The 22,500-nt window shown below is 43.8% G+C and overlaps 1 protein-coding gene across 1 annotated transcript; it reads left to right on the forward strand.

Moving 5' to 3' along the window:
• Positions 1-15,248: 15,248 nt before the first annotated feature.
• On the forward strand, positions 15,249-21,438 carry LOC129848983 (interferon gamma 1-like). Its single transcript, XM_055916065.1, has 4 exons — positions 15,249-15,689; positions 17,206-17,265; positions 17,521-17,724; positions 21,063-21,438. Exons 1-4 carry the CDS (start codon positions 15,561-15,563, stop codon positions 21,210-21,212), a joined length of 543 nt encoding a protein of 180 aa, XP_055772040.1. The 5' UTR covers positions 15,249-15,560; the 3' UTR covers positions 21,213-21,438.
• The last annotated feature ends 1,062 nt before the right edge of the window (positions 21,439-22,500 follow it).

Raw genomic sequence — 22,500 nt, forward strand, 5'->3', positions numbered from 1 at the left:
ATCAGTGACTGACTGGAGGAAACAGTTCTCCTTCTATAATCAGTGACTGACTGGAGGAAACAGTTCTCCTTCTATAATCAGTGACTGACTGACTGGAGGAAACAGTTCTCCTTCTATAATCAGTGACTGACTGGAGGAAACAGTTCTCCTTCTATAATCAGTGACTGACTGGAGGAAACAGTTCTCCTTCTATAATCAGTGACTGACTGGAGGAAACAGTTCTCCTTCTATAATCAGTGACTGACTGGAGGAAACAGTTCTCCTTCTATAATCAGTGACTGACTGGAGGAAACAGTTCTCCTTCTATAATCAGTGACTGACTGGAGGAAACAGTTCTCCTTCTATAATCAGTGACTGACTGGAGGAAACAGTTATCCTTCTATAATCAGTGACTGACTGGAGGAAACAGTTATCCTTCTCTCAGAACTGACTGACTGGAGGAAACAGTTTTCCTTCTATAATCAGTGACTGATTGGAGGAAACAGTTCTCCTTCTATAATTAGTGACTGACTGGAGGAAACAGTTCTCCTTCTATAATCAGTGACTGACTGGAGGAAACAGTTCTCCTTCTATAATCAGTGACTGACTGGAGGAAACAGTTCTCCTTCTATAATCAGTGACTGACTGGAGGAAACAGTTCTCCTTCTATAATCAGTGACTGACTGGAGGAAACAGTTCTCCTTCTATAATCAGTGACTGACTGGAGGAAACAGTTCTCCTTCTAGAATCGGTGACTGACTGGAGGAAACAGTTCTCCTTCTATAATCAGTGACTGACTGGAGGAAACAGTTCTCCTTCTATAATCAGTGACTGACTGGAGGAAACAGTTCTCCTTCTATAATCAGTGACTGACTGGAGGAAACAGTTCTCCTTCTATAATCAGTGACTGACTGGAGGAAACAGTTCTCCTTCTATAATCAGTGACTGACTGACTGGAAGAAAGGCCCTATGTGGGTATCAGTTACATCAGCAGTATGATGACAAGTAATCCCCTTTGTGGTTGGACAGAAATAACTTGTATCTCTCTCTGTCAGTTGATCATTTAACCCTTCGTAAAGAGTTGATCAGATCCACCCCAATAAACATTTTGACAAACCATTTTGGATAACAACATTGATTGACAACATTGATAAAGTATTGCCATTCCATTGTTTTCTATTATTCTAAGATACAAATATTGTATTTCATTCAATCTATAAGACAAAGATAAAATAACATAAAGGTAAGATAACATGAAGATAAGGTTACATAAAGATAAGATTAAGATAACATAAATTAAGGTGAAGATGAGATTACATAACATGAAGAACATATTAGATTAGATAAAAGATAAGATAAGATAACATAAAGATAAAGGTGAAGATAAGACAACATAAAGATAAGACAACATGAAGATAAGATAACATGAAGATAAGATAACATAAAGATAAGATAAGATAACATAAAGAATAGATTAGATCAAGATAAGAGATATTCATTTTGGTAGAAATAGCTGAGTCTTACACAGCATCATACTTCCTGTGGGAAATTCAGAAAGTGTAGCAGCCACAGAGACACTTTTACCTTGGTAAGACAATTCACTGTGGTTTGGAAATAACTTTGCTGCTAGACACCTTCAATTTCTAGTAATGCTTACAGTGTGAAAACTCAGACTCTCTCCATATCCCAAATCTCACCATGTTAACTATATAGTTCACTACTTTTGGCAAGGGCCCATAGCATAGTGCACTATGTAGGGAATAGGTTGCCATTTGGCCAGGGCCCATAGGGTAGTGCACTATGTAGGGGATAGGTTGTAGGGGGCAATATTGTTGATGCAAATTTGCAATTTTTACAAGAACAACTTTCCTATATATCACACCAACTCAGCCCAGGTTACCTCCTATATATCACACCAACTCAGCCCATGTTACCTCCTATAAATCACACCAACTCAGCCCAGGTTACCTTCTATATATCACACCAACTCAGCCCAGGTTACCTCCTATATATCACACCAACTCAGCCCAGGTTACCTCCTATATATCACACCAACTCAGCCCATGTTACCTCCTATATATCACACCAAACTCAGCCCAGGTTACCTCCTATATATCACACTAACTCAGCCCAGGTTACCTCCTATGTATCACACCAACTCAGCCCAGGTTACCTCCTATATATCACACCAACTCAGCCCAGGTTACCTCCTATATATCACACCAACTCAGCCCAGGTTACCTCCTATATAACACACCAACTCAGCCCAGGTTACCTCCTATATAACACACCAACTCAGCCCAGGTTTCCTCCTATATATCACACCAACTCAGCCCAGGTTACCTCCTATATATCACACCAACTCAGCCCAGTTTACCTCCTATATATCACACCAACTCAGCCCAGGTTACCTCCTATATATCACACCAACTCAGCCCAGGTTACCTCCTATATATCACACCAACTAAGCCCAGGTTACCTCCTATATATCACACCAACTCAGCCCAGTTTACCTCCTATATATCACACCAACTCAGCCCAGGTTACCTCCTATATATTACACCAACTCAGCCCAGGTTACCTCCTATATATCACACCAACTCAGCCCAGGTTATCTCCTATATATCACACCAACTCAGCCCAGGTTACCTCCTATATATCACACCAACTCAGCCCAGGTTACCTCCTATATATCACACCAACTCAGCCCAGGTTTCCTCCTATATATCACACCAACTCAGCCCAGGTTTCCTCCTATATATCACACCAACTCAGCCCAGTTTACCTCCTATATATCACACCAACTCAGCCCAGGTTACCTCCTATATATCACACCAACTCAGCCCAGGTTACCTCCTATATATCACACCAACTCAGCCCAGGTTACCTCCTATATATCACACCAACTCAGCCCAGGTTACCTCCTATATATCACACCAACTCAGCCCAGGTAACCTCCTATATATCACACCAACTCAGCCCAGGTTACCTCCTATATATCACACCAACTCAGCCCAGGTTACCTCCTATATATCACACCAACTCAGCCCAGGTTACCTCCTATATATCACACCAACTCACCCCAGGTTACCTCCTATATATCACACCAACTCACCCCAGGTTGACTCGTATATATCACACCAACTCCAGGTTGAGTCCTATATATTTTTAAACATTTTGGTCATTTTGCAGACACTTATCCGACAGTAATGAATACATACATTTTTGTTATTTTCCCATACTGGTCCCCTGTGGGAGTCAAACCCACAGACCAGGGCCCATAGGGTAGTGCACTACTTTAGACCAGGTCCCATAGGGGTAGTGCACTACTTTAGACCAGGGCCTATAGGGGTAGTGCACTACTTTAGACAAGGGCCCATAGGGGTAGTGCACTACTTTAGACCAGAGCACATAGGGGTAGTGCACTACTTTAGACCAGGGCCCATAGGGTAGTGCACTACTTTAGACCAGGTCCCATAGGGGTAGTGCACTACTTTAGACCAGGTCCCATAGGGGTAGTGCACTACTTTAGACCAGGGCCCATAGGGGTAGTGTACTACTTTAGAACAGGACCCATAGGGGTAATGCACTACTTTAGACCAGGTCCCATAGGGGTAGTGCACTACTTTAGACCAGGGCCCATAGGGGTAGTGTACTACTTTAGAACAGGACCCATAGGGGTAGTGCACTACTTTAGAGCAGGGCCCATAGGGTAGTGCACTACTTTAGACAAGGGCCCATAGGGTAGTGCACTACTTTAGACCAGGGCCCATAGGGTAGTGCACTACTTTAGACAAGGGCCCATAGGGGTAGTGCTCTGCTTTAGACCAGGGCCCATAGGGGTAGTGCACTACTTTAGACCAGGGCCCATAGGGTAGTGCACTACTTTAATACAGGACCCATAGGGGTAGTGCACTACTTTAGATCACGGCCCATAGGGTAGTGCACCACTTTAGACGAGGGCCCATAGGGTAGTGCACTACTTTAGACCAGGGCCCATAGGGTAGTGCACTACTTTAGACCAGGGCCCATAGGGGTAGTGTACTACTTTAGAACAGGGCCCATAGGGGTAGTGCACTACTTTAGACCAGGGCCCATAGGGGTAGTGCACTACTTTAGACCATGGCCCATAGGGTAGTGCACTACTTTAGACCAGGGCCCATAGGGTAGTGCACTACTTTAGACCAGGGCCCATAGGGCAGTGCACTGCGTTAGACCAGGGCACATTGGGTAGTGCACTCCTTTAGACCAGGGCTCATAGGGATAGTGTACTACTTTAGAACAGGACCCATAGGGGTAGTGCACTACTTTAGACCAGGGCCCATAGGGTAGTGCACTACTTTAGAACAGGACCCATAGGGGTAGTGCACTACTTTAGACCAGGGCCCACAGGGTAGTGCACTACTTTAGACCAGGGCCCATAGGGTAGTACAATACTTTAGACCAGGGCCCATAGGGGTAGTGCACTACTTTAGAGCAGGGCCCATAGGGTAGTGCACTACTTTAGACCAGGGCCCACAGGGTAGTGCACTACTTTAGACCAGGGCCCATACGGCAGAGCACTATATAAGGATTAGGGTACAGCCTTTGAGTGAAAGCAGTGTGTGTACTGAGCGGAATAGTGAGCGGGGGAGAAAAGCTGAGTGTCTTTCTGTTCATCATGGTTGGAACCACAGCTGGTTACAAGTAGTTCCTACACCACATCATCAGCATTATCTATAAGACTAACCACAGCTGGTTACTAGTAGTTCCTACACCACATCATCAGCATTATCTATAGGACTAACCACAGCTGGTTACTTGTAGTTCCTACACAGCATCATCAGCATTATCTATAAGACTAACCACAGCTGGTTACTGGTAGTTCCTACACCACATCATCAGCATTATCTGTAAGACTAACCACAGCTGGTTACTAGTAGTTCCTACACCACATCATCAGCATTATCTATAGGATTAACCACAGCTGGTTACTAGTAGTTCCTACTCCACATCAGCAGCATTATCTATAGGACTAACCACAGCTGGTTACTAGTAATTCCTACTCCACATCAGCAGCATTATCTATAAGACTAACCACAGCTGGTTACTAGTAGTTCCTACTCCACATCATCAGCATTATCTATAAGACTAACCAAAGCTGGTTACTAGTAGTTCCTACTCCACATCAGCAGCATTATCTATAAGACTAACCACAGCTGGTTACTAGTAGTTCCTACACCACATCATCAGCATTATCTATAAGACTAACCACAGCTGGTTACTAGTAGTTCCTACTCCACATCAGCAGCATTATCTATAAGACTAACCACAGCTGGTTACTAGTAGTTCCTACACCACATCATCAGCATTACTGTTGTACAACTGAATGCATTCAACTGGTAGGTATTTAGACATGTCTCTGGGTAGTGGAGGTGGTAGGTATTTAGACATGTCTCTGGGTAGTGGAGGTGGTAGGTATTTAGACATGTCTCTGGGTAGTGGAGGTGGTAGGTATTTAGACATGTCTCTGGGTAGTGGAGGTGGTAGGTATTTAGACATGTCTCTGGGTAGTGGAGGTGGTAGGTATTTTGACATTCTCTGGGTAGTGGAGGTGGTAGGTATTTAGACATGTCTCTGGGTAGTGGAGGTGGTAGGTATTTAGACATGTCTCTGGGTAGTGGAGGTGGTAGGTATTAGACATGTCTCTGGGTAGTGGAGGTGGTAGGTATTTAGACATGTCTCTGGGTAGTGGAGGTGGTAGGTATTTAGACATGTCTCTGGGTAGTGGAGGTGGTAGGTATTTAGACATGTCTCTGGGTAGTGGAGGTGGTAGGTATTTAGACATGTCTCTGGGTAGTGGAAGTGATAGGTATTTAGACATGTCTCTGGGGAGTGGAGGTGGTAGGTATTTAGACATGTCTCTGGGTAGTGGAAGTGATAGGTATTTAGACATGTCTCTGGGTAGTGGAGGTGGTAGGTATTTAGACATGTCTCTGGGTAGTGGAGGTGGTAGGTATTTAGACATGTCTCTGGGTAGTGGAGGTGATAGGTATTTTGACATGTCTCTGGGTAGTGGAGGTGGTAGGTATTTAGACATGTCTCTGGGTAGTGGAGGTGGTAGGTATTTAGACATGTCTCTGGGTAGTGGAGGTGGTAGGTATTTAGACATGTCTCTGGGTAGTGGAGGTGGTAGGTATTTAGACATGTCTCTGGGTAGTGGAAGTGATAGGTATTTAGACATGTCTCTGGGTAGTGGAGGTGGTAGGTATTTAGACCTGTCTCTGGGTAGTGGAGGTGGTAGGTATTTAGACATGTCTCTGGGTAGTGGAGGTGGTAGGTATTTAGACATGTCTCTGGGTAGTGGAGGTGGTAGGTATTTAGACATGTCTCTGGGTAGTGGAAGTGATAGGTATTTAGACATGTCTCTGGGTAGTGGAGGTGGTAGGTATTTAGACATGTCTCTGGGTAGTGGAGGTGGTAGGTTTTTAGACATGTCTCTGGGTAGTGGAGGTGGTAGGTATTTAGACATGTCTCTGGGTAGTGGAGGTGATAGGTATTTTGACATGTCTCTGGGTAGTGGAGGTGGTAGGTATTTAGACATGTCTCTGGGTAGTGGAGGTGGTAGGTATTTAGACATGTCTCTGGGTAGTGGAGGTGGTAGGTATTTAGACATGTCTCTGGGTAGTGGAGGTGGTAGGTATTTAGACATGTCTCTGGGTAGTGGAAGTGATAGGTATTTAGACATGTCTCTGGGTAGTGGAGGTGGTAGGTATTTAGACATGTCTCTGGGTAGTGGAGGTGGTAGGTATTTAGACATGTCTCTGGGTAGTGGAGGTGGTAGGTATTTAGACATGTCTCTGGGTAGTGGAGGTGGTAGGTATTTAGACATGTCTCTGGGTAGTGGAAGTGATAGGTGTTTAGACATGTCTCTGGGTAGTGGAGGTGGTAGGTTTTTAGACATGTCTCTGGGTAGTGGAGGTGGTAGGTATTTAGACATGTCTCTGGGTAGTGGAGGTGGTAGGTATTTTGACATTCTCTGGGTAGTGGAGGTGGTAGGTATTTTGACATGTCTCTGGGTAGTGGAGGTGGTAGGTATTTAGACATGTCTCTGGGTAGTGGAGGTGGTAGGTATTTAGACATGTCTCTGGGTAGTGGAGGTGGTAGGTATTTGGACATGTCTCTGGGTAGTGGAGGTGGTAGGTATTTGGACATGTCTCTGGGTAGTGGAGGTGGTAGGTATTTAGACATGTCTCTGGGTAGTGGAGGTGGTAGGTATTTAGACATGTCTCTGGGTAGTGGAGGTGGTAGGTATTTAGACATGTCTCTGGGTAGTGGAGGTGATAGGTATTTAGACATGTCTCTGGGTAGTGGAGGTGGTAGGTATTTAGACATGTCTCTGGGTAGTGGAGGTGGTAGGTATCTAGACATGTCTCTGGGTAGTGGAGGTGGTAGGTATTTAGACATGTCTCTGGGTAGTGGAGGTGGTAGGTATTTAGACATGTCTCTGGGTAGTGGAGGTGGTAGGTATTTAGACATGTCTCTGGGTAGTGGAGGTGGTAGGTATGTAGACATGTCTCTGGTGGTTGAACCACAGCTTGTTACTGTTAGTGCTCACGTTCCATGATTGTCTATCTATTGCACAGGGTTACAAAATATGGTTACCATATACAGTACAATTCCCATATAATATACACAGTGTCGTAAAGTACTTATGTAGAAATACTTTAAAGTACTACTTAACTTCAGATTCAGTGTCCCCTCCGTGGACTGTTGAGCTAACGTAGGCTAATGTGATTAGCATGTTGTTGTATGAATCAAGAACATTTCCCAGGACATAGATAAATGGACAGAAAGCTTAAATTCTTGTTAATCTAACTGCACGGTCCAATTTACAGTAGCTATTACAGTGAACGAATGGCATGCTATTGTTTGAGGAGAGTGCACAGTTAGACTCAACCCGCTCCCCCACCCCCATAGTGGCCCTTCCAAAAAATCCCTTGAGAATGACCTGATCAGATGTAGCGGGGGGGGGGGGGGGGGGGGGGGGGTATTGAGGAAGAGTCACCCATTTAGGAGCAGAACACCTCTGATTTAAAAGAAACCTACCGAGAAGAGGAACCCACAAACCCCAAAACCTCTGTAACCTCTAACCATCATCGTTGTCTCCAGCGAACTCTGCTGCTGCACAGCTCTCTGTTTCACATATAAATAAACCCCAGAGAGACACCAGGCCACCATTACTGACTCGCATTGACACTCCATCTACAGACAGGTACAGTCAACAGAGACTCCACAGCTTAACTCTAAAAGGACTCCTTGAAAGACTTCTCAAAGACTTCAAAAGACTTCTCAAGGGCATATTTTGATATATTTTACGGGGCTTTTGTCCTGTGGATTGAAAGAAACGTGAGCCGCTGTAACCAGGATAATAATATGAATTCAGCCCTGGATCTTGTTGTGGTAGTATGTTTGGGATTCTGCTCTGTAGTGGTTCTGGGACGCATCATAGAGGAGGAGAGAGACATCAACACCCTGAAAGGCCCTTTGGTGAGTTACAATAGAAAGCCTTCAACCTGTTTAAACTGATTTCTCTGGCCCGTGGTCATGGATGTGTCCCAAACAGCACCCTATTCAGTATATAGTGCACTACTTTGGCCATATACCACAAACCCCTGAGGTGCCTTCTTGCTTTTATAATGGGGTTACCAATGCAAATTATAACCTTAAATAAGATATTGATATATACCATAGCTTTCAGCCAATCAGCATTCAGGGCTCGACCCGCCCGGTTCATAATATCTTATAATGCCTCATGCATGTGGTACTATGACAGTCCTGTCCTGTACTACTGAGAGGTTCCCTTCTCCTGGCCTTCAGCAGATGACAAACAAGAAACTTACAGTCAATTTACAGACGTCTTGGGATTTTATCACTTCTTCATCTGGGTCTCAAAGTTTCATGCAAATGTTCAAAGCCCCCCAAGGGTTAGATGTGGGCTATGATGTCCACAGTTACAGTAGTTCCCACCATCAGAGAGAACCATCGACTACTGCGAGGTCGCCTAATAGGGGGAGGAGATTGAAAGGTGGCCTGAGTAACATAATTTGATTGTGATGGCGAAATCAGTAAATTAAAGGGATGTATTTTCAAAATTCTAAATGTAGACATTTAGAAAAAGACAAGATCTATATGATAAGTTGTTCTTTAAACTTTGTTTGAGTCTGTGTGCTAAATGTCAAATGTACTCATTTTATTCAGAATCTGCTGGACACCAACTTGGTAGGCAAACCTGTCTTCTTAGAGCTCATGGGAGAGCTGGATGGAAAGTTTGAGGTAAATATCTCATATTCATTTCAGTTTTTCAACAAATGTTACTGAACTCAAAAAGTTCTGTACAAAGTTGGATTTTTCCGTTTTAAAGCCAACATTATTTGTAGATTCAACCTGCTAGCCCTGCTGTTGTATATTCTACCTGCTGGCCCTGCTTTTGTAGATTCAACCTGCTAGCCCTGCTATTGTAGATTCTACCTGCTGGCCCTGCTATTATAGATTCAACCTGCTCGCCCTGCTATTGTAGATTCAACCTGCTAGCCCTGCTATTGTAGATTCATCCTGCTGGCCCTGCTACTGTAGATGCAACCTGCTGGCCCTGCTATTATAGATTCTACCTGCTAGCCCTGCTACTGTAGATTCAACCTGGTAGCCCTACGATTATAGATTCAACCTGCTCACCCTGCTATTGTAGATTAAACCTGCTGGCCCTCCTATTGTAGATTCAACTTGCTAGCCCTGTCAACCTGCTGTCACATGTACTGAGGACGTACTCATTGTTATTGGTGTGCCTTTTCTCTCTCTCTCTCTCTCTCTCTCTCTCTCCTCTTTGGTGGTCTTCTCTCCATTAGAAGCATGAACAGTGGCTGCTCCTGAATGCCACTCTGGATGTGTACCTAAACATCTTCTCCAACATGCTGAAGGAGAACCATCCAGAGGAAGTCAAGCAGGGCCTCAGGAGACTCCGCGGGAAGGTGGAGGAGCTGAAGAGGAGATACTACCAGGACAGAGTGAAGATGAAGATACAGCATCTGAAGGACATTAAGGTCAACAGACTAAACTAAGTTATTCACTTATTCTGTTTACATCCAAAATGGCATCCTATTCCCTATATAGTGCACTACTTTTGACCAGAGCCCTATAGGCATTGGACATAGGGAATGTGGTACCATTTGTGATGAGTCAGGATTTAAAAAAAATTGTGTGTGAGATAGAGAGAGAGAGAGAGAGAGAGAGAGAGAGAGAGAGAGACAGAGAGACAGAGAGACAGAGAGAGAGAGAGAGAGAGAGAGAGAGAGAGAGAGAGAGAGAGAGAGAGAGAGAGAGAGAGAGAGAGAGAGAGAGAGAGAGAGAGAGAGATGTGAGTAAATGTGTGCTTGTGAGTCTCATAGTTTTAAAAGTCCATTGTTGTCTGATGCCGTCTTCCAAGTGTGGACACTCCACTGGTCAGGTCAAGATGATGACGTCTCTCTAAATGTATGTTGTCACTTCTGTTTAGACCAATGATGCTGTTGTCCAGAGGAAGGCTGTGAACGAGTTCAACGTGGTCTACCAGAGAGCTTCCCAGCTGGGGAAGAACCACCAACTGACTGATTGAAGACAGAGGAGACGACAGACTGTAATACATTAGGAAAGTGTGATGTCATTTCACTACCGGTATCCACTTCAAGCGCAAAACCTGCAGAAATAAAAACACAACCGAACACCTTCATTAAAGGCATCGGGTAGAAGTAAATGAATCCATATCATTTCATATATTACCTGAAATGGCCGTGTTTTCATGAATTGAATGATATGATCTTAAAGTGCAGTCAAAAACAGGACAAATGGACACCTGAAGAAAGGTAGAATCAGTCACTTTCCCAACGTAAACTTAACAACTGTCTCACAGCTTCCTCACCTACTGGTCACCATGCTTGTTCACGGTGCTATTTATTTAACTTAAACATTATTCAACATATTTATTTTAAATTTAAGTGCAAAGAGATAATGTTAGTATTTATAGTTTGTGAATATTTATCAACTTTGTATGAAGGGAATTTCCATTGGTCCTATAACAGTGGTAATGTTGTACTATTTAATATCATAGTTCACAATCAATGGATCAAATGTACTGTATTTATATCCTGGGAATAAATTCTCCTGAAAATATATCCTGTTACATGTCTTGAGTCTGGTTTTTAAAAATGTGTTTTTTATCCAGTTTCCAATTAGGATTCTATGTTACTGAAGTGCTGTTATTTCTTAATTGTCTTCGTGTTAATTAATGTGAGTCATTTTATTAATTCTGGGTCATTTTAATAATGGATGTAGAAGGCAACCAGTTTATTTCCTGATGTGAATGAAATTATGCTGAGTCACATTATTTCAGATTGTTGTTCTGGAGCTGTAAAGGTCAGATCATTCATTTGATTGTGTCCTGAGATGAGTGTGATGTAGGAACCTTTACTTCAGATCCCACATTTCCGTGTTGTCACCTGACGTGTATTGGGGTTGCGCGTCCGGTCTACACAGAAAGCCCAACTTGTTGTCCTTTCTGAGGTGACATAGATGACCTTCAATACTAGAGATGAACCATTTCTCTCTCATGGAAACTGACAAGCATCTGTTGAGTTCCAGTGTAAAGTTGATACATTCACCCACAAATGTCGTTGATGAGATGGATATACCACTGAGTCATGCTGCCTTGGCTTCTCTGGGTTGTATTTATATGTGGGAGCCTCCTTCTACAGAGTGCAGCTCTGAAGAGGCCAGTTGGAGGTTACAGGGGGGGAAATGTACTGATGATTGCAGAAGAGCATAATACTACATTCATTACAATTTGTGTCAAAGTGATACAACTGAAAACGCCGGGGTGCCACTACAAACTAGCAACTAACCTGAAGAAGCTAAAGTGGCTCATGAAAATAAACAATTTTCAATAGATAGTTAAATCAAACCACATTCTTTCAACATCAATATTTGTCTGAATGTGATGCCGCTGTCCCCCCTTTGAAAGAGCCTGGGTGTCAATGAAAGATAGCATCAGCATCTATTTGTACTAGCATCAGCAACTAGCAACTAGCATCTAGAAACACAGCAGTCTTCTGGAACTATGACAGTGAGATCATTCATTCGGTGTTGTCCCGGGGTTCTGGAACTATGACGGGGAGATCATTCATTCGGTGTTGTCCCGGGGTTCTGGAACTATGACAGTGAGATCATTCATTCGGTGTTGTCCCGGGGTTCTGGAACTATGACGGTGAGATCATTCATTCGGTGTTGTCCCAGGGTTCTGGAACTATGACGGGGAGATCATTCATTCGGTGTTGTCCCGGGGTTCTGGAACTATGACGGCGAGGTCATTCATTCGGTGTTGTCCCAGTGTTCTGGAACTATGACGGTGAGGTCATTCATACGGTGTTGTCCCGGGGTTCTGGAACTGTAAAGGTGAGGTCATTCATTCGGTGTTGTCCCGGGGTTCTGGAATTGTAAAGGTGAGATCATTCATTCGGTCGTGTCCCGGGGTTCTGGAATTGTAAAGGTGAGGTCATTCATTCGGTGTTGTCCAGGGGTTCTGGAACTGTAGAGGTGAGAGCATTCATTCGGTGTTGTCCCGGGGTTCTGGAACTGTAAAGGTGAGATCATTCATTCGGTGTTGTCCCGGGGTTCTGGAACTGTAAAGGTGAGGTCATTCATTCGGTGTTGTCCCGGGGTTCTGGATTTGTAAAGGTGAGGTCATTCATTCGGTGTTGTCCCGGGGTTCTGGAACTGTAAAGGTGAGATCATTCATTCGGTCTTGTCCCGGGGTTCTGGAACTGTAAAGGTGAGATCATTCATTCGGTGTTGTCCCGGGGTTCTGGAACTATGACGGTGAGGTCATTCATTCGGTGTTGTCCCGGGGTTCTGGAACTATGACGGTGAGGTCATTCATTCGGTGTTGTCCCGGGGTTCTGGAATTGTAAAGGTGAGATCATTCATTCGGTCTTGTCCCGGGGTTCTGGAATTGTAAAGGTGAGGTCATTCATTCGGTGTTGTCCCGGGGTTCTGGAACTGTAAAGGTGAGAGCATTCATTCGGTGTTGTCCCGGGGTTCTGGAACTGTAAAGGTGAGATCATTCATTCGGTGTTGTCCCGGGGTTCTGGAACTGTAAAGGTGAGGTCATTCATTCGGTGTTGTCCCGGGGTTCTGGATTTGTAAAGGTGAGGTCATTCATTCGGTGTTGTCCCGGGGTTCTGGAACTGTAAAGGTGAGATCATTCATTCGGTCTTGTCCCGGGGTTCTGGAACTGTAAAGGTGAGGTCATTCATTCGGTGTTGTCCCGGGGTTCTGGAATTGTAAAGGTGAGGTCATTAATTCGGTGTTGTCCCGGGGTTCTGGAATTGTAAAGGTGAGATCATTCATTCGGTCTTGTCCCGGGGTTCTGGAACTGTAAAGGTGAGGTCATTCATTCGGTGTTGTCCCGGGGTTCTGGAATTGTAAAGGTGAGGTCATTCATTCGGTCTTGTCCCGGGATTCTGGAACTGTAAAGGTGAGGTCATTCATTCGGTGTTGTCCCGGGGTTCTGGAATTGTAAAGGTGAGGTCATTCATTCGGTTTTGTCCCGGGGTTCTGGAACTATGACGGTGAGGTCATTCATTCAGTGTTGTCCCGGGGTTCTGGAACTATAAAGGTGAGATCATTCATTCGGTGTTGTCCCGGGGTTCTGGAATTGTAAAGGTGAGGTCATTCATTCGGTGTTGTCCCGGGGTTCTGGAACTGTAAAGGTGAGATCATTAATTCGGTCTTGTCCCGGGGTTCTGGAATTGTAAAGGTGAGGTCATTCATTCGGTGTTGTCCCGGGGTTCTGGAACTATGACGGTGAGGTCATTCATTCGGTGTTGTCCCGGGGTTCTGGAATTGTAAAGGTGAGATCATTCATTCGGTGTTGTCCCGGGGTTCTGGAACTATGACGGTGAGGTCATTCATTCGGTGTTGTCCCGGGGTTCTGGAACTATGACGGTGAGGTCATTCATTCGGTGTTGTCCCGGGGTTCTGGAATTGTAAAGGTGAGATCATTCATTCGGTCTTGTCCCGGGGTTCTGGAACTGTAAAGGTGAGGTCATTCATTCGGTGTTGTCCCGGGGTTCTGGAACTGTAAAGGTGAGGTCATTCATTCGGTCTTGTCCCGGGGTTCTGGAACTGTAAAGGTGAGGTCATTCATTCGGTGTTGTCCCGGGGTTCTGGAACTATGACGGTGAGATCATTCATTCGGTGGTGTCGCAGGATGGGTGTCTTGTAGGAACCTTTATTTCAGATCCCACCATTCCGTTTTGTCACCTGACGTGTTATGGGGTTGCGCGGCCGACCTACGCTGAAACCCCAACCTGTCATCCTTTCTGAGGTGACAGAGTGACACCCACAACCCTAACCATTTCTCTCTCATGGAAACTGACAAGCATCTATGCACTAGCAACTAGCAACTAGCCTGAATAAGCAAAAGTGGTTCATGAAATTAAACAATTTTCAATAGATAGTTAAATATAACCACATTCTATCAACATCAATATTTGTCTGAATGTAATGCCGCTGACCCCCCTTTGAAAAAGCCTGGGTGTCAATGAAAGATAGCATCAGCATCTATCTGTACTAGCATCAGCATCTACCTGTACTAGCATTAGGACTAACTAACTAACAACTAGCAACTATCATCTACTGTAGCAACACAGAAGTCAACAGACAGGGCTCTGTCCTCTATCAACACAGAAGTCAACAGACAGGGCTCTGTACTCTAGCAACACAGAAGTCAACAGACAGGGCTCTGTCCTCTATCAACACAGAAGTCAACAGACAGGGCTCTGTCCTCTAACAACACAGAAGTCAACAGACAGGGCTCTGTCCTCTAACAACACAGAAGTCAACAGACAGGGCTCTGTTCTCTAGCAACACAGAAGTCAACAGACAGGGCTCTGTTCTCTAGCAACACAGAAGTCAACAGACAGGGCTCTGTCCTCTAACAACACAGAAGTCAACAGACAGGGCTCTGTCCTCTATCAACACAGAAGTCAACTGACAGGGCTCTGTCCTCTAACAACACAGAAGTCAACAGACAGGGCTCTGTCCTCTATCAACACAGAAGTCAACAGACAGGGCTCTGTCTTCTATCAACACAGAAGTCAACAGACATGCATACCAACCTGAACTTAATTGCATCACCAAAGAACTTCCCCAGAATGTGTCAAAAGTCCCTGTTTCCTAGGGATTCCAACCCAAGACCCCATGCTCTGCTGCAAAGAAAGGGTGTTCAGTGGCCGTGTGTTGGTGTGTGATTTAAAGGAAACCTCGCTCAGTGAGAGAACCCACAACCTCACACCTCTATCGTTTCAACTCTCTTTCTGCCTCAACTATAAATACTTGTCTGTCTTAGCCTCAGCATCAGTCAGACAGACACAGAAGAACAAGACTTGGGTAGTGTCAGATACAAGGCGGTCTCGTTAAGTCAACTCAAGTCAAGGCCTTTGACTGAAGTTTCCGTACACCGATTGAGGACTATTGAGCTTTGAGGGATCTTCAGCGTGAGGTTGAGGACCATGGATGTGTTATCAAGGGCTGTGATGTGTTTCTGCTTGATGGGCTGGATGACTTTAGGATGGAGTAATGCTGCTCAGTACACATCAAATACCATGAAGAGCAACATAGACAAACTGAAAGGCCACTATGTAAGTATCATACACATTATTAACTGGGGAAACAGGGGTTTCTCCTGACAGACAGACAGACAGACAGACAGACAGACAGACAGACAGACAGACAGACAGACAGACGAACAGACAGACAGACAGACAGACAGACAGACAGACAGACGGACGAACAGACAGACAGACAGACAGACAGACAGACAGACGGACGAACAGACAGACAGACAGACAGACAGACATACAGACAGACAGACAGACAGACAGACAGACGGACGAACAGACACACAGACAGACAGACAGACAGACAGACAGACAGACACGACAGCTAATTGGCCTCTACTGGCTGTGTTTGCGTCAGCAAACTTTAGATTCCTGCTTCCTAATGGGAGACCAACAGTAGGACAGAACAGGGAGATCTCCTTCCTAATGGGAGACCAACAGTAGGACAGAACAGGGAGATCTCCTTCCTAATGGGAGGCCAACAGTAGGACAGAACAGGGAGATCTCCTTCCTAATGGGAGGCCAACAGTAGGACAGAACAGGGAGATCTCCTTCCTAATGGGAGGCCAACAGTAGGACAGAACAGGGAGATCTCCTTCCTAATGGGAGGCCAACAGTAGGACAGAACAGGGAGATCTCCTTCCTAATGGGAGGCCAACAGTAGGACAGAACAGGGAGATCTCCTTCCTAATGGGAGGCCAACAGTAGGACAGAACAGGGAGATCTCCTTCCTAATGGGAGGCCAACAGTAGGACAGAACAGGGAGATCTCCTTCCTAATGGGAGGCCAACAGTAGGACAGAACAGGGAGATCTCCTTCCTAATGGGAGACCAACAGTAGGACAGAACAGGGAGATCTCCTTCCTAATGGGAGGCCAACAGTAGGACAGAACAGGGAGATCTCCTTCCTAATGGGAGGCCAACAGTAGGACAGAACAGGGAGATCTCCTTCCTAATGGGAGACCAACAGTAGGACAGAACAGGGAGATCTCCTTCCTAATGGGAGGCCAACAGTAGGACAGAACAGGGAGATCTCCTTCCTAATGGGAGGCCAACAGTAGGACAGAACAGGGAGATCTCCTTCCTAATGGGAGGCCAACAGTAGGACAGAACAGGGAGAACATTGGATGTTGATGAGTTAGAGATCAAATGTTTGACTAAAACCAAGAGGAGTTCCACACTTCCTGCCCAAGCAGGAAAGACTTGTCAGTGAGATTGAAATGAAACAGAAAATGATGACATCATCATAACAGTGCATATCCAGGTAGGCCCATAGACACCTGGCTCAAACACTTCCATCTGAGGTGAGCTTTAGCTTAGATGTAGCTTGGAGTTTGCACTTTTGGGACTACTCTATTGTTGCCATTGTACCGGACAAACTAAATGATGTATTTTAAGTTATTTGACGTATTTAGCCCAGGTCTGACAGACACTATACTTGTGATTAGGGGTAGAAGAGCCCACTATACACAATAAACAGCACTAAGTTGAAGGAGAAAAGCAACACCACTGATTGTCATCATGTCTTGCTCTTTCAGACGATCTCCAAGGACCAGCTGTTCAACGGGAACCCTGTTTTCCCCAAGGACACGTTTGAGGTCAGATATATAGTTACACATTGTTATCCCCTTCAGGCTAACATCACCAATGTGGAACTACAGCTTACCCTTGGACTAGGCTGGACACAAAACTACCTTTCAAGATATTAAAAGTATTCTCCTTCCTTCCTTCCTTCCTTCCTTCCTTCCTTCCTTCCTTCCTTCCTTCCTTCCTTCCTTCCTTCCTTCCCTCCCTCCCTCCCTCCTTCCTTCCTTCCCTCCTTCCCTCCCTCCCTCCCTCCCTCCCTCCCTCAGGACAGTGAGCGGAGGGTGCTGATGAGTGTGGTTCTGGACGTGTATCTGAGTATCTTCAGCCAGATGCTGAACCAGACGGGGGACCAGGAAGTGAGGGACAGTCTGAATTATGTCAAGGGGAAAATTCAGCATCTCCAGAAACACTATTTCCTGGGGAGGATACCTGAGCTGAGGACACACCTGCAGAATCTGTGGGCCGTCAAGGTGAGCTTCCCTCCATGAAGCAGAACACAGATCTGGTGTCGTCTACTTTCACATGGTCATCGCTTCATATTTTAGCAGATGAAGCCACATAGCAATGACATGAACTTATTTTTGTTACAAATGAAATTAAGGATATGTCAATTAGAATGAAACATCCCATGGACTATGCAACATTTAAATCATCAGCTTTCTGGATTAATTATCCTCAAGCACTGTGCTACCATCATCATGACTGTAGTATAGTCTACTGTATAGACACCATCATCATGACTGTAGTATAGTCTACTGTATAGACACCATCATCATGACTGTAGTATAGTCTACTGTATAGACACCATCATCATGACTGTAGTATAGTCTACTGTATAAACACCATCATCATGACTGTAGTATAGTCTACTGTATAGACACCATCATCATGACTGTAGTATAGTCTACTGTATAGACACCATCATCATGACTGTAGTATAGTCTACTGTATAAACACCATCATCATGACTGTAGTATAGTCTACTGTATAGACACCATCATCATGACTGTATAAACACCATCATCATGACTGTAGTATAGTCTACTGTATAGACACCATCATCATGACTGTAGTATAGTCTACTGTATAGACACCATCATCATGACTGTAGTATAGTCTACTGTATAGACACCATCATCATGACTGTAGTATAGTCTACTGTATAGACACCATCATCATGACTGTAGTATAGTCTACTGTATAAACACCATCATCATGACTGTAGTATAGTCTACTGTATAGACACCATCATCATGACTGTAGTATAGTCTACTGTATAGACACCATCATCATGACTGTAGTATAGTCTACTGTATAAACACCATCATCATGACTGTAGTATAGTCTACTGTATAGACACCATCATCATGACTGTAGTATAGTCTACTGTATAGACACCATCATCATGACTGTAGTATAGTCTACTGTATAGACACCATCATCATGACTGTATAGACACCATCATCATGACTGTAGTATAGTCTACTGTATAGACACCATCATCATGACTGTAGTATAGTCTACTGTATAGACACCATCATCATGACTGTAGTATAGTCTACTGTATAGACACCATCATCATGACTGTAGTATAGTCTAGTGTATAAACACCATCATCATGACTGTAGTATAGTCTACTGTATAGACACCATCATCATGACTGTAGTATAGTCTACTGTATAGACACCATCATCATGACTGTAGTATAGTCTACTGTATAGACACCATCATCATGACTGTAGTATAGTCTACTGTATAGACACCATCATCATGACTGTAGTATAGTCTACTGTATAAACACCATCATCATGACTGTAGTATAGTCTACTGTATAGACACCATCATCATGACTGTAGTATAGTCTACTGTATAAACACCATCATCATGACTGTAGTATAGTCTACTGTATAAACACCATCATCATGACTGTAGTATAGTCTACTGTATAGACACCATCATCATGACTGTAGTATAATCTACTGTATAGACACCATCATCATGACTGTAGTATAGTCTACTGTATAGACACCATCATCATGACTGTAGTATAGTCTACTGTATAGACACCATCATCATGACTGTATAGACACCATCATCATGACTGTAGTATAGTCTACTGTATAGACACCATCATCATGACTGTAGTATAGTCTACTGTATAGACACCATCATCATGACTGTAGTATAGTCTACTGTATAGACACCATCATCATGACTGTAGTATAGTCTACTGTATAAACACCATCATCATGACTGTAGTATAGTCTACTGTATAGACACCATCATCATGACTGTATAGACACCATCATCATGACTGTAGTATAGTCTACTGTATAGACACCATCATCATGACTGTAGTATAGTCTACTGTATAAACACCATCATCATGACTGTAGTATAGTCTACTGTATAAACACCATCATCATGACTGTAGTATAGTCTACTGTATAAACACCATCATCATGACTGTAGTATAGTCTACTGTATAAACACCATCATCATGACTGTAGTATAGTCTACTGTATAGACACCATCATCATGACTGTAGTATAGTCTACTGTATAAACACCATCATCATGACTGTAGTATAGTCTACTGTATAGACACCATCATCATGACTGTAGTATAGTCTACTGTATAGACACCATCATCATGACTGTAGTATAGTCTACTGTATAGACACCATCATCATGACTGTATAGACACCATCATCATGACTGTAGTATAGTCTACTGTATAGACACCATCATCATGACTGTATAAACACCATCATCATGACTGTAGTATAGTCTACTGTATAGACACCATCATCATGACTGTAGTATAGTCTACTGTATAGACACCATCATCATGACTGTAGTATAGTCTACTGTATAGACACCATCATCATGACTGTAGTATAGTCTACTGTATAGACACCATCATCATGACTGTAGTATAGTCTACTGTATAGACACCATCATCATGACTGTAGTATAGTCTACTGTATAGACACCATCATCATGACTGTAGTATAGTCTACTGTATAGACACCATCATCATGACTGTAGTATAGTCTACTGTATAAACACCATCATCATGACTGTAGTATAGTCTACTGTATAGACACCATCATCATGACTGTAGTATAGTCTACTGTATAAACACCATCATCATGACTGTAGTATAGTCTACTGTATAGACACCATCATCATGACTGTAGTATAGTCTACTGTATAGACACCATCATCATGACTGTATAGACACCATCATCATGACTGTAGTATAGTCTACTGTATAGACACCATCATCATGACTGTATAAACACCATCATCATGACTGTAGTATAGTCTACTGTATAGACACCATCATCATGACTGTAGTATAGTCTACTGTATAGACACCATCATCATGACTGTAGTATAGTCTACTGTATAGACACCATCATCATGACTGTAGTATAGTCTACTGTATAGACACCATCATCATGACTGTAGTATAGTCTACTGTATAGACACCATCATCATGACTGTAGTATAGTCTACTGTATAGACACCATCATCATGACTGTAGTATAGTCTACTGTATAGACACCATCATCATGACTGTAGTATAGTCTACTGTATAAACACCATCATCATGACTGTAGTATAGTCTACTGTATAGACACCATCATCATGACTGTAGTATAGTCTACTGTATAGACACCATCCTCATGACACCTGATGAACTGATAACCTGATAGTTAAAGCTTGTATCTTCTATCTCAGACCAGTGATACCTGATGAACTGATAACCTGATAGTTAATGCTTGTATCTTCTATCTCAGACCAGTGACCCCACAGTCCAGGGGAAGGCTCTGTCCCAGTTCATTACCATCTACGAGAAAGCCTCCAAACTGGCCCTGAAGTTCCATCTGAAGAAGGACAATCGCAGGAAGAGACGGCAAGCCCAGAGGCTCAAATCAAGCATCATGTAGATGACCAACCGTGTCTAGTGTGAAGGCTAGGTGTAGGGGGAAGTTACCCCTAGATACTGATCCTGGGTCAGTTTATAATTTCCCCCTCTAACGGTGAAGGTTAGGTGTAGGGGGAAGTTACCCCTAGATACTGATCCTGGGTCAGTTTATCATTTCCCCCTCTAACGGTGAAGGTTAGGTGTAGGGGGAAGTTACCCCTAGATACTGATCCTGGGTCAGTTTATAATTTCCCCCTCTAACGGCGGTTAGGATTGGGGGAGGGGCAGCTGATCCTAGATCTGTACCTCGGGGAAACTTCCCCCCGGAGACACAATGGAGATACATTTTGAAGTTACATATTTCCTTGATACAAAACTCTATTTATTTTGTTAAGTTATTTCATCTATTATTAATTTATTTAATCTATTATTACGTTATTTCATCTATTATTAAATTACTTATCATTGTCAAAAGAGTATTTATTTTTCATGAATCAAAAGGAATCTATTTTGTTAATTAATATTTATTATTTATTATATAGAAAATGCTTTTCTCTTGGAATATAAAGAGTTATTTCTTGCAGTTGAAGATCTGTAAGTTCTATGAGTGAATAAAGTGACATTAAGAAAACAATTCTGATGGCTGATGTGACCTATCCACACACACACACACACGCACGCACACACACACGCACGCAAACACACGCACACACACACGCACACACACAGGCACGCACACACACACACACGCACACACGCACACACACACACTCACGCACGCACGCACGTACGCACACTCACACACGCTCACGCACACACACTCACGCACGCACGCACTCACTCACGCACACACACACACACACTCACGCACGCATTCACTCACGCACACACACACACGCACGCACGCACGCACGCACCCACACTCACACGCACTCACTCACGCACTCACACACTCACGCAGTTTTATTTCCCTGATGTGAATTGAATTGTGCTCAGTCACATTATTTCCGATTGCGGTTCTGGAACTGTAAAGGTGAGGTCATTCATTCGATGTTGTCCCGGGGTTCTGGAACTATGACGGTGAGATCATTAATTCGGTGTTGTCCCGGGGTTCTGGAACTATGACGGTGAGATCATTAATTCGGTGTTGTCCCGGGGTTCTGGAACTGTAAAGACGAGGTCATTCATTCGGTGGTGTCGCAGGATGACTGTGTTATAGGAACCTTTATTTTAGATCCCACCATTCCGTTTTGTCACCTGACGTGTTATGGGGTTGCGCGGCCGACCTACGCTGAAACCCCAACCTGTCA

Source organism: Salvelinus fontinalis, unplaced genomic scaffold, assembly GCF_029448725.1.
Source record: "Salvelinus fontinalis isolate EN_2023a unplaced genomic scaffold, ASM2944872v1 scaffold_1313, whole genome shotgun sequence".
Lineage (NCBI taxonomy): Eukaryota > Metazoa > Chordata > Actinopteri > Salmoniformes > Salmonidae > Salvelinus > Salvelinus fontinalis.

Coding starts and splice junctions, on each gene's coding strand:
- LOC129848983 (XM_055916065.1), top strand. CDS start 15,561: ATGGATGTGTTATCAAGGGCTGTGATGTGTTTCTGCTTGATGGGCTGG. Junction 15,690..17,205: donor ACAAACTGAAAGGCCACTAT/GTAAGTATCATA, acceptor TTGCTCTTTCAG/ACGATCTCCAAGGACCAGCT. Junction 17,725..21,062: donor AGAATCTGTGGGCCGTCAAG/GTGAGCTTCCCT, acceptor CTTCTATCTCAG/ACCAGTGACCCCACAGTCCA.